A 14,846-nucleotide genomic window follows, 5' to 3' on the forward strand; every position below is an offset into this window, starting at 1 on the left:
CAGATTTACTTCCTGGGTTTGTTTTTAGTATTTATGTGCTGGGATAAGAACTCTGATCAGCTCAATCATGAACACATGAACACGCGCACACACACACACGCATACGCACGCACACGTACACATGCACACACAAATAAAGGGAAATTTATAGCAATCAATTACCCTAATAGTCTTCAGCTTTTGCACATCTGCGGGTTGAAATTTAGCCAATTCTTGTGCACATTCACCTGATCTCAGACTGGATGAAGAGCATTTGGGAAAATAAATTTTAAAGCTAGCCACAGATTCTCAGTTTTAGCTAGGTCTGGACTTTGACTAGGCCATTCTAAAACACAGATATGCTGCGATTGATTTCATTTAATCAAAGCTCTATTTCCATTTAGATCTTATATTTCCTAAAACTAGCAGATGGAAAGAACAAAGCTCCAAACAAAGCTCTGTTCTTTGACATAAGCTGCTTTAAGCAAATGTAATCCTTGGTCTTTATGACTCTGTTTGGTCTCCAGGAACTAATGAACCTTTGAGGCTTTCACAGAACATCTGTGTTTGCTGACGAGGTGACACCGGACTTTAACTTAGGTTATTATTGTAAAAGAGGGTGACGTTTTTCATATTTTCATTTGTAAAAATCTTTATAAACAACATAATTTTTGTCCCATGTTCTAATTGTGGTCTGCAAGCTTCCTATAAAATACTTAATGTTCGTCATAGCAACATGACTGAATGAAAAAACTGTTTTATTTGCAAGGCACTGCTCTTCTGAATGAATCAAGTGGTTTAACAAACTATAAACTGAACCCATTAAAACTGTGAGGCGCAAAGGCTAAAATCAGTAAAAAGAAAAAAATTAAAATATTTAATGAAAAATGTTGAAAGATGCAAATACCTGATTTTGGAAGCAAAACAATTTCTATAAGCTGGACTTAAAAAAAAGAATCAAACACTGAAGCAGCAGACTGTAAACTGTGTAACACGTGACTTTTGGATATTGTCTTCTTCTACAACGTGAGACTTGAGGGGGTTTGTGAGACCACAGCAGTTTTCATCGCATATGAAATAGTCACGTGATTCAGCCGACAGAGCAAAACAAAACAACGTGCTTTCAAAAGGAAACAGTGACACCTTGTGTCCGATGAGCGAACTGCGCAGTTTTTATAAAGTTCCGTGAAAGTTTTTGGTATTCTAAGTCCAAAATGAAAATAATTCATGTAAACAGCATAATTAAAAAAATAACAAAGTCAAGCAAAAGAAATACTTTCCCAAATCAATTTATTTAAATATAACAACTTATAAAACTTTAACAAAAGCTGCATTTGTGGTGAATGTTTGGTTATTTCACGTTTGTTGTTCATTCAGTGCAGACGCTCTCAGTGGGTAGATGATCCAGAATTTTTCAAGGAAGAGTAATGATACTTCATAATAAATTAAATGTAAAAAGTACAGCTAGTAAAACTGCTCCTAAAAGTGAAAAGAGGCTTTAGATGGATGGATGATGAATGGATGGATGATGAATGGATGGATAGATTGATTCTTCACTATTAAAAAGTCTTGATGTGACAGGAATTTTGTCACATCATGCTAGATCTGATTCTACTGCAGCTTCAGAAACTTAAAACAAACATCTCCTCTACTCTAGAGTTTTTGTTTCCGTTTATTTTCAGGAGAATAGACTGGAATTTGCCGAGTAGCAGTAAGTAGAAAGTATTGATATGAAATAAATAAAATACTTTGTCTTTATTGAAAATATTTCTTGAATTGATTGTTGGTATTGATTCTACAGGATGCCTAAAAGACTATATATATATAAAGTTAATCCAATCAAATAATTCAGCAGTGATGTGTTTTAAACAGAAAACCTTTGAAGCAAAGTGAAGGAGTCGTCCTGTTTGCTGACCACTTCATTCAGACACACACTTCACACTTCACAGAACTTCACCAACTCAGAGTGAAACCTTCTCCATATGGGAAGTGAAGTCTCCGCTTGTTCCTGAAAAACTTAAGACTCAAGGAATTATCTCCAGTTCGTATCAGTCATATTTCAAACACCGTCTCCATATGAGCGGTAAGAGATTTAGGATTACATAATTTCCACGAGGAAGCCAGTCAATTTGTCCAAACTTAAACAGGTTACAGGTCAAAACTTGAACTTGTGTCACTACAAGAGATATTTTATTGTTTGGCATTTTTGTTACACTTTCCCTCAACAACGTCATACAATTATTAAGTCAACATTTTATGATAAGTAATGTAGATATACAATATTTCCAACATTTTCAGACTTAACTAGCTCAGACACAGAAAGAAATTCAGAAAGAGCTCTCACTGTGCGCTTTTTCCTGAGTCATATGTTTTCTTTACGGCATTCTGGGTTTACCCAAAGAGTGAGCCATCCTGTCAGATCTCACAGAGTACATCTTTTCTGTCACTTTTGCTTCGGCACAGGAAAAAAAAAGACGAAATAAAACGCGTACCTTCCTTTGACATCACATCATACTACCAACCTGCCCCGCGGTTGTCCAATCAGCGAACCAGAGGACGCGCGGTGGTGTCCCCGCCGTCCAATCAGGGCATAGCGCGAGCTCTGCTCACCTTGACGTCGGTCCTGATTGGAGGGCCGCGCGGAGCAGCAGACAGAGCGAGGCCCCAGCCAATCTAAAGTGCCCTCTGTTTGTTATTATCATAAAATATTCAGCAGCGTCTCTCCAACTGTCTGCGACCAGCCTCTGCCATCGGGCTTCTTCATTTTTTTGTTTATTTTTTTTTTCCGGCAACAGAACAATCTAAAACTTTTTTTTTTTTTAAACTTCGCAGGCAGAAGATTTTATTTTAAGTATTTTTTTTTTAAACTATTTTGAAACAATGTGGACCTTTTTGGGAATTGCAACTTTCACATATATTTATAAAAAGTCCAACATGCTGCTGAATGTGGCTCACAAGGAGCTGCTGCTGATAGCAGCTCTGTTCCTCTCAGCTGGACTGCTGATCTCTTACATTAGATTTGTTCATGGTCACAAACTGTCAGTATCTCAGATAGTTTATTTCCCTTTGAGCATCTTGTCGGCTCTACCTCTGGTCAAACACTTCATCCCTCAAACTGCAGCTGAAAGCAGCAAGAAAGCAGAGAAGAAGAAAACTGAAAAGGTAAGTCAGCAGAGATGCTTTACCTTCTGCTGGTTTAGTCTGGCTGGGTTTTGTTTCTGTTACTATGAAAAGTCTAGAAAAAGGTTTTTTAATTTGCAGAGTAAGAGAACAAGAAGAAGAGCGGAACCGGAGTCCTCAACCTCACAGTGTGCCCCAGTCTGTGGCTCCTCTGAGGGCCCGGGGCCAGATGTGGTGGTAGTCGGGGCCGGAGTCCTGGGCTCGGCCATGGCAGCTGTCCTGGCCCGGGACGGCAGGAGGGTGACGGTGGTGGAGAGGGACCTGAAGGAGCCGGACAGAATAGTAGGGGAACTGCTCCAACCGGGGGGCTTCAGGGCCCTCAGGGACCTGGGACTGGAAGGTCAGTTACTGCTGGGAGAAAACTGCCCAACATGCTCCACCACTCAAGTTTGAATTGTTTTTTTCCCCCCTTTGCTAAGCAGAAAGTTATGTTATGATTTTCTGAAAATGTGGCAGGACATTACATAGATAAAACAGAAGAGGGAGACAGTGAGGACAGGAAAGAAAGAAGAGAGAAAAAGGAAGGCAACCACTGACTATATAAAATAAACATATAGAAATTGAACATGTAGAAAATGTGACACCAGTATTTCTACCGACCAATCGGAAGAAGTTATCTGATCTTATGCAGAAAGCACCACAAAGATCAAACAGTTATGACCTTCAGTCATGATGAGTCAGATCAGATTCAAAACCTCAGTCTGATATAATAAGACTCGTTTTTCTGAGTCTCACTAACACTTTAAAATAGCTTAAATAAATTAATTAATAAATAAATGAATTTAACTCAATTCAGAGGGAAAAAATGACTGTAAAAGAATCACTGCTGGCACCATTAATACTCCTGCTGTAAATACGAGCTCCTTTAGTCAACCGGGAAGCACTAAGTCTGTTTTAACATTTCAGAACAGAGGAGGATACTGAAAGCTTTATTTAATTATTATTTTATGTCTTGTAAACATGATAACCATGCGAGACACTGAAAATATTAGTCCACCATTGGCTCAGAGGAATTATACTGAGGGAAACAGAAAGTTATGGTTTCAATAATCAAAACATGTTTGTTACATCTATTTTTAAACAGATTGTTAATGGTACTAATATTCATACCATCAGTGATTTTATGAAACAGAATTAATATAAATTAATACATACATTTTCTCAAATTAAAAGTTGTGTCTTGCTGCAATTTTCAATGTAAGATTAGATTCTCCGATAAATTGTAAATTTATTTTTAGGCTTTTCACACATATTCACCAGAAGCGATAACAAATACATCTGTGTCTGTATTTCTGCTGAATACTTCATTTACAATGTGTTTTTAACAAATTAATTTTAATCTACCTTCAAGCAAGACAATTAACTGAGTGAAAGTTAATTCTGCCTGACCAAAAAGGTGTTAGAATGAGCTGCATTAAGGTAGAACAGATGGTGAAGGTTGAAGCACTTCAGCGCTTCTGTTGAATCTACTTTTTTTGTTAAATTGAGCCTTTGGACATATAAGATGTGATATGGCTCCTCTAGCATTATTCTTGAAGAAGTTTAATAAAATAATAAAGTCGACTAGAAACTCAGATTCCTCCTGTAATAATCTTTATTCAGAATGAAATACGGAATTTGCATAATATATGGATTATTTGTTGTGCACATCGCCCTGAGCTTAGACAAGGCCCTATGCAGAATTTGATCTGGAGGGAACTTCCAATTAAGCTAATTACCCACCAACACAGTTAAAAATGAAACATTAGTCATATTTGACCACTGCTTCACTAGACTAGCTTCATGGTTAATTGTTGAGCTGATGGCGGTGCTTCAGAACAGACTCAGTAGGAACACGGAAAACAGACTAAATTTTGTATTTACAGGTATTGGCACAGAAAAAATATAATTTAGAAAGTGTTTAACTTATACAAAAAATACAAATTTCTCATCTTATGTATGAAATTTTAAGCATTATTGGGGCCCCTTCTGGCCTGGAGGCCCCAAGCAGCTGGTTAGTTTGTATACGCCTTGGTCTGGCTGTGATTGTGGAAGTATATTAAATTTGGTCAAAGTTTCTTTTCATGTCTAAAGATTCATTTATCCAACCATGTGCAACACCATTAACTAAACAGCAGACTTTTTGTATTTTAGCATATTATTTTGAAAAGGCTGCTATCAGGTTTCACCCAGTTTTCCAGTTCTGGACCACATAATGAGGTGTTTATTCAGTCATGAACCTGCGTTGTGTAACTGTACTGTTTGGTCTCAGGTTCGGTGGAAGGTCTGGACGCCCACCAGGTGAATGGCTACGTGATCCACGACATGGACAGCCAATCAGAGGTGGAGATCCCTTATCCTCAGGAGAAAGGGAGCGTCCAGTGTGGACGAGCTTTCCATCATGGCCGCTTCATAATGGGGCTGAGGAGAGCTGCCATGGCAGAGTCAAAGTAAGCCAAATCATATTGGTAACTAACTACGACAGGATATTAGGGTCATCGAAGATAGAAAGAAAAAAATGAGGAATTTGTAGATTAATCTCAGATATACATATTCTAGAAAAAAACTTGGAAATTTTCTGACAATCAAGGATAAAAATTTTTTCCACTTTTGGAAATTTTCTGAGTTTCAAAAGTAAAGTCAAAAGCTCTTGAAACTCAAATTTTAAAATTTTTTCTAGAAAATTTCTGAGATTAATCTCAAAATTTAATTTTTTTTTCTCACAAATCTTCAACTTTTGGAGCTCACAAATTCTTGGTGGAAACTGACTCCCTTTTTTCTGTCTATAATTACCTTAATAATGATAGAAAATGTTCTCACTTGCTGGTTTTCTTGATTGTTAATTAGCTGTTTCATTGCGCCCCCTAGTGTCAGATTCATAGAAGGCACGGTGAGCAGCTTACTGGAGGAGGACGGCTGTGTAACTGGAGTCCAGTACAAAGATAAAGAAACTGGAGACATCAAGGTGTCTGCTTTAAATCTCACACTTCCCTCTCATCCTACGGGAGGAACTTTCTAACCGCGCCGCCGTGTTTCCTGTAGGATATCTACGCCGGGCTGACCGTGGTGGCCGACGGCTGCTTCTCCAAATTCAGGAAGAGTCTGGTGTCAGGGAAAGCTCGCATCTCCTCTCACTTTGTCGGGTGCCTCATGAAGGTAGGAAGAGAAGAACCTTTTAATTAGAGCTAGTAGTGGGACAACTTTCTTAATTCTGCTGCTACATGCTTAGCATTGAGATGCTAAGTTAGTCTTGAATAAAGACTAAATTAGTGAGAGGCTAACTCATTTTAAAGACAAAATCTGAGCTGCATTGAAAATGATCATTAATGGAATTTATTTATTATGAGTTCATTTAGGAAAAGTGACTTCTAGTTTCTATCACATAAAACACCTAGTAAAACAGTAATAACACAGAAATAAAAGGTTTAAAAGGACATGTCCACCATTAAACCAGTATCTAATGCTGCTCCCAACAGGACTGCCCCCAGTTTAAGGCCAACCATGCAGAGCTGGTTCTGGCCAACCCCAACCCGGTGCTCATCTACCAGATCTCCTCCTCTCACACCAGGGTGCTGGTGGACATCAGAGGGGAGATGCCTCGCGACCTTCCAGGGTACATGGCTGAGAGGATACACCCACAGCTACCAGGTCGGTCCTGCTCAGAGCGCTTCATTCTGGATTATCTATTGGTTTAATAGTCCTGTACCTGAAATCAAGACTGTGTGTCACTAGACTGTGGTTGGAAAAGACAAAATACTGCCCCTTTAAATTAACTGGGAGGGGGGGATAAACGTTACCAAAGTAATTATGACAAAAAAACAAAAAAGAATTGAAAATTTTAGTTCAAAACTCCCTAAAGAAACAACTAAATTGACAGAATTTCTGATTTACAAACATTCAACATAAATTGCCACAAAAAAGTTCAGAATTTCTCCGTCATTCAGCTGAAACGTCAAAGCCACAGTATCAAAGCAGCGACTCCCATGACCTCAGAGTCCCACTGCACCGCTGATGCACTGAGAAAGAAAAGGCTTCCTACTCCCCAGTTGTTCCCAGAATGCACCTGTGTGCTTTCATCCAGCTGACAGACCTCCTGTGCTCTCCCTTTCTCCCATTCTGCAGAGCATTTAAAGGAGCCTTTCATGGAGGCGCTGCAGAACGACCGCCTCAGGTCCATGCCCGCCAGCTTCCTCCCTCCTGCCCCCGTCAACAAGCCAGGTACTGAAGTCTATCTGTCGCTTCCTGCTGCGACTTTTAACCCAGGAAAACACACACAATCAGCCAACGTGTCTGCTGTATACTCAGATGTGTTTGTTTTAACAATGCTTATGCTTCCCTAGCCATTTTCCTTAAATTTCTTAGAATTTCAAGGTTAAATCAAACATTTTCTACCATTTTCAAAGTTCGCTATAGTAAACTACTTTAAGGATGCTCAGACTTTTTTCATATTGTTTATTTTACTTATCATAACGGATGTTTGAACGTCAGCAGGACATGCTGAGAATTTCAGAATAGAAAATCCTTCGTTGTCCCACTGGCTGCGTTTCTATTGGCATTAGTTGCACAATTTGACATTTCGAAAATATATTTGCTTAATGGAAACAGCAATTTTTGATCAAATGTTTTGATGCTAGGATGAGGTGTTAGGTTTTTTTTTTTGGCTGCATCAAAACTGCAATGGAAACACTTTTTTCATGTCTCACAGGTCACATGATCATCAGCTAGACGTAGCTACTGCCAGAAATCATGAGGAATCGCAGAATCAAAAGTTCTTAATGAAAGGATAAGATAATAAAATGAACTAAACTCAAGCAAATAAAGTAATTTAATTTTTGTTTTAATCCTAAACTCAGAGGATTTTTCATGTTTGCTGTACTACAAGAAAGGCGTCTAGTTTACTAATTATTTTGGGTTCAATTGAACAAATTTAATTAAGAACAAGATTTCTTTCAAAGCTCTTGTTACATTTAGCCAAATAGACGTGGTTGTGCTTTTTAGAAAAGTTTTCAAAATATTTTGTCATCATTAACTTTTTCATTGTAAGAAAATGATGTTGGGAATAATTTCACCCTGATTAAAATAAAAAAGTCAACCAGCTACCGGACATTTTTGAATGGCAGTTGAGGACCACACAAACTCAATCAAAGGGACACAAACGGCCCATTGGCCACAATTTGAACACCCATGTGTTTTCTTTTTTTTTTTTCTTTTTTTATTTAAGCATTTTTAAGTGAAAACTAAAAATAGGTTAGCGCTACATTTAGGCAGAAACATTTTCTTCACAGTAAACTGAACTAAAACAAAGTCAGCCCCCTGCCCCACCTGTTTCTTTATCATCCTGGGAGTGAGCTGGAATTAGACATTAGTACCAGAACAACACAGACTGAGATTAGCGTTATTTTCCAGGTGTGCTCCTCCTGGGCGACGCCTACAACATGAGGCATCCTCTGACGGGGGGCGGGATGAGCGTTGCCCTTAACGACGTGTGCATCTGGAGGGGTCTGCTCAGAAACATTCCGGATTTGTACAACGACACGGCTTTATTACAGGTGATTATTTAATGTTCCTCTCTCCGAGAATAATAATAATAATAATAATAATAATAATAATAATAATAATAATAATAATAAAAAACAAAGTCAGAGTTAGAAGAAGAGGAAGATGATGGTGCTGGCGTTGATATAAATCACAAGGCTGTGTCCAGAGCCTGCGGTTGGTTGATTGTCCAGGATCAAACTTGAGCAGGAGGGACTCAGGCAGAATCTATATTTGGACTGAGCTGCATCATGTTTTATTAAACTGGGCTGTAGGTGGGAGACTGCAGACCAGTGTGCAATTTAACACCCTGTGTTTTTACACCCTCCCTTCTGCGCTTCTTCTTCTTCCCAACAGGCGAAGAAAAAATTCCACTGGGAACGCAAGTCATCACATTCTTTTGTAGTGAACGTGTTGGCCCAGGCTCTGTACGAGCTGTTTGCAGCCACTGACAGTGAGTCACTGCCTCGCTCTGCATCTGACGGCACATGAGGGGAAATGCAGCGACGATATGAAATGTTGGAGACAGAATAATCTAAATCTGTGTTTGTGTTGGGTTTCATCAGATTCTCTCCATGAGCTGAGGAAGGCCTGCTTCCAGTACTTTAAACTGGGCGGATCGTGCATCACTGGCCCCATTGGTCTCCTCTCAGTGTAAGCTGCAAACGCACACAAATGCAGCTTTCATATGTCGCTACCTTCCAAAAATAATAATGGCCTCAGTCAATTTTTGCCAAAAGTAATTTAGTTTTTGCCTAAATTGTTTTCTGGCAAAAAATAGGCGGCAATTTTCATATTTTGCAAAATCCCTTTTGACAAAAAAAAAAAAGAACTTGGGCTATTATTCTAGGAAGGTGACAATATTGTACAAGATGTAGCACACTTGCACCTAATATTGTTTCTTTACATATCGTTTCTTTAAAATCAGAATTAAACATTGAAAACTTTTTTTGTTTTCACAGCCTGTCGCCTAAACCCATGACCCTGATCGGTCACTTCTTTGCCGTGGCGCTGTACGCAGTCTACTTCAACTTCAAGTCAGAATCCTGGAGCACCAAACCTCGAGCGCTGTTTAAGAGCGCCGCCATCTTGTACAGGGCCTGCACTGTCATGTTCCCCCTCATCTACTCTGAACTCAAGTACCTTGTCTACTAACGAGCACAATATGGGGACATAATAACCAAACTGTGTGTGTGTGGTCCTCCCTCCAAAGCTTCTGTGTTTGTGCCTTAGAGCTGGTGACAATCACATCAGTTACATAGATCTACTGACAACAGGTTTGCTTTATGGCAGACATTTTGACTTCAGAGCAGGACAAGTGCATTTGTTTTTAACTGCGGCCCACTTCTGCATCTGTGCATGTTGGTTGTTGCACTAAAGCAGAATGTGCTTGTCCCTCTCTTTAACTTTATGGACTAATTAAACAGGAAGGCCTTTAATGAAGGCCTTTCTGTGAACTAGGAGCCCTTACTGCTGCAGAGTTTATTTGGGACGTAGCCTAGCATAGTGTCTATGACTTTTCTGTATATTATTGTGTCGTTTTATTTTTATAGTGAATGAAAAACTAATTTTTATATTTTAAATTGAAGCACAGTGATGGGAAAGCCAAACTGAAGGCCTTTCTGATGACCTTTGTACTCACCCCCCCAAGAAAATGCCTTCATATGTTCAGCTGTTGCTGAACAAACGTCCAACGTTAGTTTTAAGTCAAACGTTTGGCCTTTCTCCAAGTTTCCCGGTTTTGTCCGGCTGGATTTTGTGTGTATATATAGTAAGTTAAGTGAAAAGGGATTAGGTCATGGGATAAAGCTATAGAAGAAACATAATTACAAGACAAAACATTTTTAATAAATTCTTCTACTTTAATGGTCTCTGGGTTGTTTTTTTTATTTATAAAATGGAAAAACATAGTACAAATCATCTACTGTTTGTCTAAAGTATTTATCAGATATATCTGTTGTTCAGTTGAGGTGAATGTTTGTAGAGAAATCACCTGAATTTGAAGATCTGCCATAAAACTGGAGTTAAGGCTTTAATGAATATTATATACGACCAGCAGAGGGCGCACTCACACATACATTCTTGCTTTGAATCAGATCAGGTCGCAATAAACTAGATTAAGGCACCATGTTGTGCTTTAGAATTAAAATTCAGGAGCTGGTAAATAGTGTTGTATGCAGGATGTTTTAGAATAAATGTGCTTCGAGCTTCGCAACAGAGACCCTTCTCCTCTCATTCCCCCCAAATGAGGGGGAAATGAGGGGATACTCAAAAAACCGGATACTCTTCTTTTTACGAGGCAAATGCAGAAAACCTTTTTTTCAGCATCTAGTATTTTTCAAAACAATAAAGAAAACATTTTGACCTACAAGTTCTAACTTTAAAATTTAGTTCATGTGATAAAAAGTTCACTGCTAAAATAAACCGACACACACCAGCATATAATTGTCAAGAGGAATAAAAGAAATACATTTGCTTCTCAAAATTACGGGGAGTATGTGTGTCAAGTCCTCAACTTACAGGTGTAAGTTACTAAAGTCCTTTAGGATAAATCTCCACCAGCTTCACACAGTTAAAGGCAGACACCTGCACTCATTCATCTTGAAACTGCAAAAATAGCTGCTAAATGTGCTAAAGGCTGAGAAACAACTTAAATTTACAGGAAAATCCTTTATCCTCCATTATAGTGGCCAGGTTAGCTAGCTGTAGCATTCATACCAGGCTTTGTTGTGGGGAATTAGCTGTAGCTAACAGGGAGCTAAAGGTGACTGGCAGCGCTAAGACCCTCCCCCTGGCTCTGATTGGTCACTGGGACCAGAGGGAGGAACTTGATTTTTTTGTGTCATACCGTCAGGACATGGAGAAAGTTTTAAAAAAATATCTAGAACAAACAATTTATCTTTTTGAGTTGTGTGGATGATCAATGACCTCTCTGTTCAGAGAGATTTAGTATTGCTTTTAGTACATTGTCATTATGTTTCTACTAATGTTATTTCAGTTTTAGTTTTTATTCCTGAACTAAAGGAAAGCACTTTGGCGTCATACTCATCGTTTTACAGATTGTTTATAAAAGTTATATACATACTGCAGCTTCTATACCTTCTTATGAAGGTCTCCATTTGACGACATGGATGCATACTCAAAAATTACACACAGGTTGTACTAATTGTGTGCACTGGATTTTATTTTTGAGTACATGTACACCATAATTTAAAATGTTTTTTTTGTAAGAAAAGAAGCAGCAGCATTTACTTCCCACTTGAAACTGTGTGCTACTTTGTGCTGGTTAAAGATAAAACGGAAGAGAAAAATCAGAAATGCAGAGATCTCGCTGGTTACAACAATTACTTCAGCTTTATTAGTATTTGTACATCACTGATACAATGCTCTGGTGAAATTAAAGAGGTAACCATATTTACTTGCTGCGACTTTCCACATGGAGACAAATACTGGCGTGGAAGACCAGAATACAAGGGAGGGGAAGGGAAAAAAAAGAAAAAAAAAAGGAAAAAAGGGAAGTCAGGACTCTATGGGGAAGTGTTATGTTGTTCTCCCACGTTTATTATGTGCATCTGCCTCAGACTCACCTGGCGACCATGTGCGGAGAGAAACCGAGACCTGCTGCTGTCTTTAAAACATTTCTTCCCCAAACGTTACATCCTCAGAGTAATCCTCGTCCTTCCAGAGAGCATTAGGACATTTTCCTGTTGATGGTAGCAGCAAGCTTTCTAGTAACAGTTAACAGGAAGGAAAAAAAATATACTGTACAGCTACTTCTAAGATAATCTAAGAACCTGGCCTTGACGCTTTTGAACCAGATTAAAGTGCTAAAGCAACCCATTGATTCACACTTTATTTTATATATATATATATATATATTTATATAGCATAATGTATTTATATATATATATATATTGCAACAAATCTACTATTTTACCATTAATTTACAGGGTAATATACAATATATAGTAACAGCTGAAATATCAGCACAAATATATCACTGTCACACTCAACAGCAAAATATATATGATTATATAAAGCTATATAATCATATATACAATATATAATTGTCATATATGCATGTAAAACAGGTAACCACGTCTCAGGCCTTCAAATGATACCCAGAGAAGCAATTATGTGTATCAAGACGTAAAAGCTTTACATGTTTCTCTCTCTCTCTCCAAACGGCGGCTGAAGAGTCACCGCCCGGCGGGGTTATTTGAGGTCAAAGGACAGTTTATTTGCATATTCCACAAATCTATTGCAACACGTTATTGTCTACGAAACAGTAGAGCCAGCGTCCAGCCGGCAGCTGGACTCACACGTACACCCACTGAACGGAACGCTACGACGACGGGTGGTCTGGTTATAGCTATGTGCTTTCAGATGGTGTGCTATGGACAGTGAACGACAGGACTACGACACACGATACTCAATAAGTTAAGCCTCAAAGGAGGAGGAAGGGGAGGACAAACTCACCCCTCCCCCTTTCACCTACACACACAGCAAGTATTCGCTCGCTTTAACGTCATCGGTTCCTGATGCGGACGCGTTTTTTTAATTTTTTAATTTTTTTGTAAGTTCACCACAAGTCACCACTTTTGACACTCCACGATCAAGAGAAATGGAATGTGTTCGGTTTCCTCCGACTGGGTCTCACTCCGTAACGGCCAACAGCGCAGTGAGTTGGAGTTCTAGCTGGGATCCCAGAAGGTGGTGGTGTGGTGATGTGGGAGGGTTGGGGGATTCCTTGAGGTTCTTCAGAGTTCTGATGCACTATTTGGACCAGGTGGGGCAGTTTTCCTTTCTTGCAGCAGTCCCAAACCTCAGCCTCAGGAAGTCCAGTTGCCCTTAGCGACCGCGCGGTCCCTACCCTGCTTCCCTCGCATTTCTCCTCGTACTCTCCCTACTCTGCACAGACGCCGCACAGGGCTGCAATAAGATACACACAGGTTTATTTTTCACAAAGAAAAACAAGAAAACAAACAAAAAAAAAAAACGAAAGAAAAAAAACAAAAAACAAAGCTGCTTAATAACTGCAGTAGTTAACGCACAACAAGCATCCAGTAGCTGGCCTCCAGACAGGGGAGCACCTGGTGGTGTGCAGTTAGGTTTGGGATGTTGCCACTGTTCTGAAGGAGGACCGCTCCCTGGGTTTGGTCCTGTGTGTAGGACTTGTTTTTTTCCCCCTGTGTTGCAGCAGGTTTGTTATTCAAAAGCCCACACCTCGATGTCCTGCACATAGAAGTCCTCCTTCTTGGAGAGCATTGGGTTCCCAAAGGTTTTACAGGAGTGGCTCCGGCCGTGGTACAGGTCTCCATCCAGCCACAGGCCGAACTCACCGCTGGAACAGAACACACACACACAGGAGGCATTTTACACAGCTGGATGCTACTGCGAGTATTCAGGTTCACATCTGTAGAAGAGATGTGGCAAATCTAAGCTACAATTCCGGTTAGAAGGTTTCATCCACTATGAGATTAACATTTATCATTTATCGGGATAAATTTCTCATCATGATATGAAATTTATCATATTTTTGTGTTTGTGGGGCTGATTGTGGTGTCATGCAGTCACAGCCATACAGCTAAAAACAGTAGTAAGAAATAGTTTTTAACCGTAATTATCATCCAGCCAATCAGCTGCCAGACTCATGTTTGAAGTGATATTTTGTGGTACTCATTACAGTACCACAAAATATCATGACAAAACTTTAAGTCCATATCACCCACATCTACATTCACTCATAATGGAGACGAATGTTATTCATTTTAGGTCTTAGTTCCTCTGAGGGTGGAATAAATATGCTACAAATAACTTCAATGACTTATAAAAATGGAGGATTGGGTGCAAAATATAGCAGTCCTGGACTTAAAAAGTAAAACCTAACATTTTTTTCATAAAGTCAATCTTAATGCATTTTTTTCTCACCTCCTTTCCTTGAAAACAAATTATAAATCACAGAAAATATTTTCTAAAACTTGCTTTTCCTTCCGTGAGTTGCCCTGAATTCTAAGTCCAAATAAGTAAACACATTTTTCAAACATGATGGCAGTGATGACCTCACTCTAAGCAGTGAAATAGTGAAGAAAAACAAAACAAACAAAAAACACCCTCGTTGACAGTTGCCACAGGGTGTGAGGCAGATTTCATTTTAAATTAAACCAAGAAGT

The 14,846-nt window shown here is 39.1% G+C and overlaps 2 protein-coding genes across 9 annotated transcripts in view; one reads left to right on the forward strand and one right to left on the reverse strand.

Annotated features, from left to right (window-relative positions):
* Positions 1 to 2,679: 2,679 nt before the first annotated feature.
* sqlea (squalene epoxidase a) lies at positions 2,680 to 10,490 on the forward strand. Its single transcript, XM_007550513.2, has 11 exons — positions 2,680 to 3,141; positions 3,241 to 3,499; positions 5,411 to 5,588; positions 6,007 to 6,103; positions 6,181 to 6,294; positions 6,615 to 6,786; positions 7,261 to 7,356; positions 8,545 to 8,687; positions 9,031 to 9,127; positions 9,240 to 9,327; positions 9,636 to 10,490. The coding sequence occupies exons 1-11, from the start codon at positions 2,860 to 2,862 to the stop codon at positions 9,826 to 9,828; spliced, it is 1,719 nt and encodes a 572-aa protein (XP_007550575.1). The 5' UTR covers positions 2,680 to 2,859; the 3' UTR covers positions 9,829 to 10,490.
* A 1,518-nt stretch (positions 10,491 to 12,008) lies between these two features.
* oxr1a (oxidation resistance 1a) overlaps positions 12,009 to 14,846 on the reverse strand; it is a 188,692-nt gene continuing 185,854 nt past the window's right edge. For all 8 annotated transcript variants that reach the window (XM_007550516.2, XM_007550514.2, XM_016670639.1 and 5 more), the window contains one exon: positions 12,009 to 14,017. In XM_007550516.2, coding sequence (XP_007550578.1) covers positions 13,882 to 14,017 — 136 coding nt within the window. In that variant the 3' untranslated portion in view covers positions 12,009 to 13,881. The remainder of the gene's footprint in view (positions 14,018 to 14,846) is intronic.

This window comes from Poecilia formosa, unplaced genomic scaffold (genome assembly GCF_000485575.1).
Source record: "Poecilia formosa unplaced genomic scaffold, Poecilia_formosa-5.1.2 Scaffold36, whole genome shotgun sequence".
Classification (NCBI taxonomy): domain Eukaryota; kingdom Metazoa; phylum Chordata; class Actinopteri; order Cyprinodontiformes; family Poeciliidae; genus Poecilia; species Poecilia formosa.

Coding starts and splice junctions, on each gene's coding strand:
- sqlea (XM_007550513.2), top strand. CDS start 2,860: ATGTGGACCTTTTTGGGAATTGCAACTTTCACATATATTTATAAAAAG. Junction 5,589..6,006: donor GCTGCCATGGCAGAGTCAAA/GTAAGCCAAATC, acceptor TGCGCCCCCTAG/TGTCAGATTCATAGAAGGCA. Junction 6,104..6,180: donor AAGAAACTGGAGACATCAAG/GTGTCTGCTTTA, acceptor TGTTTCCTGTAG/GATATCTACGCCGGGCTGAC.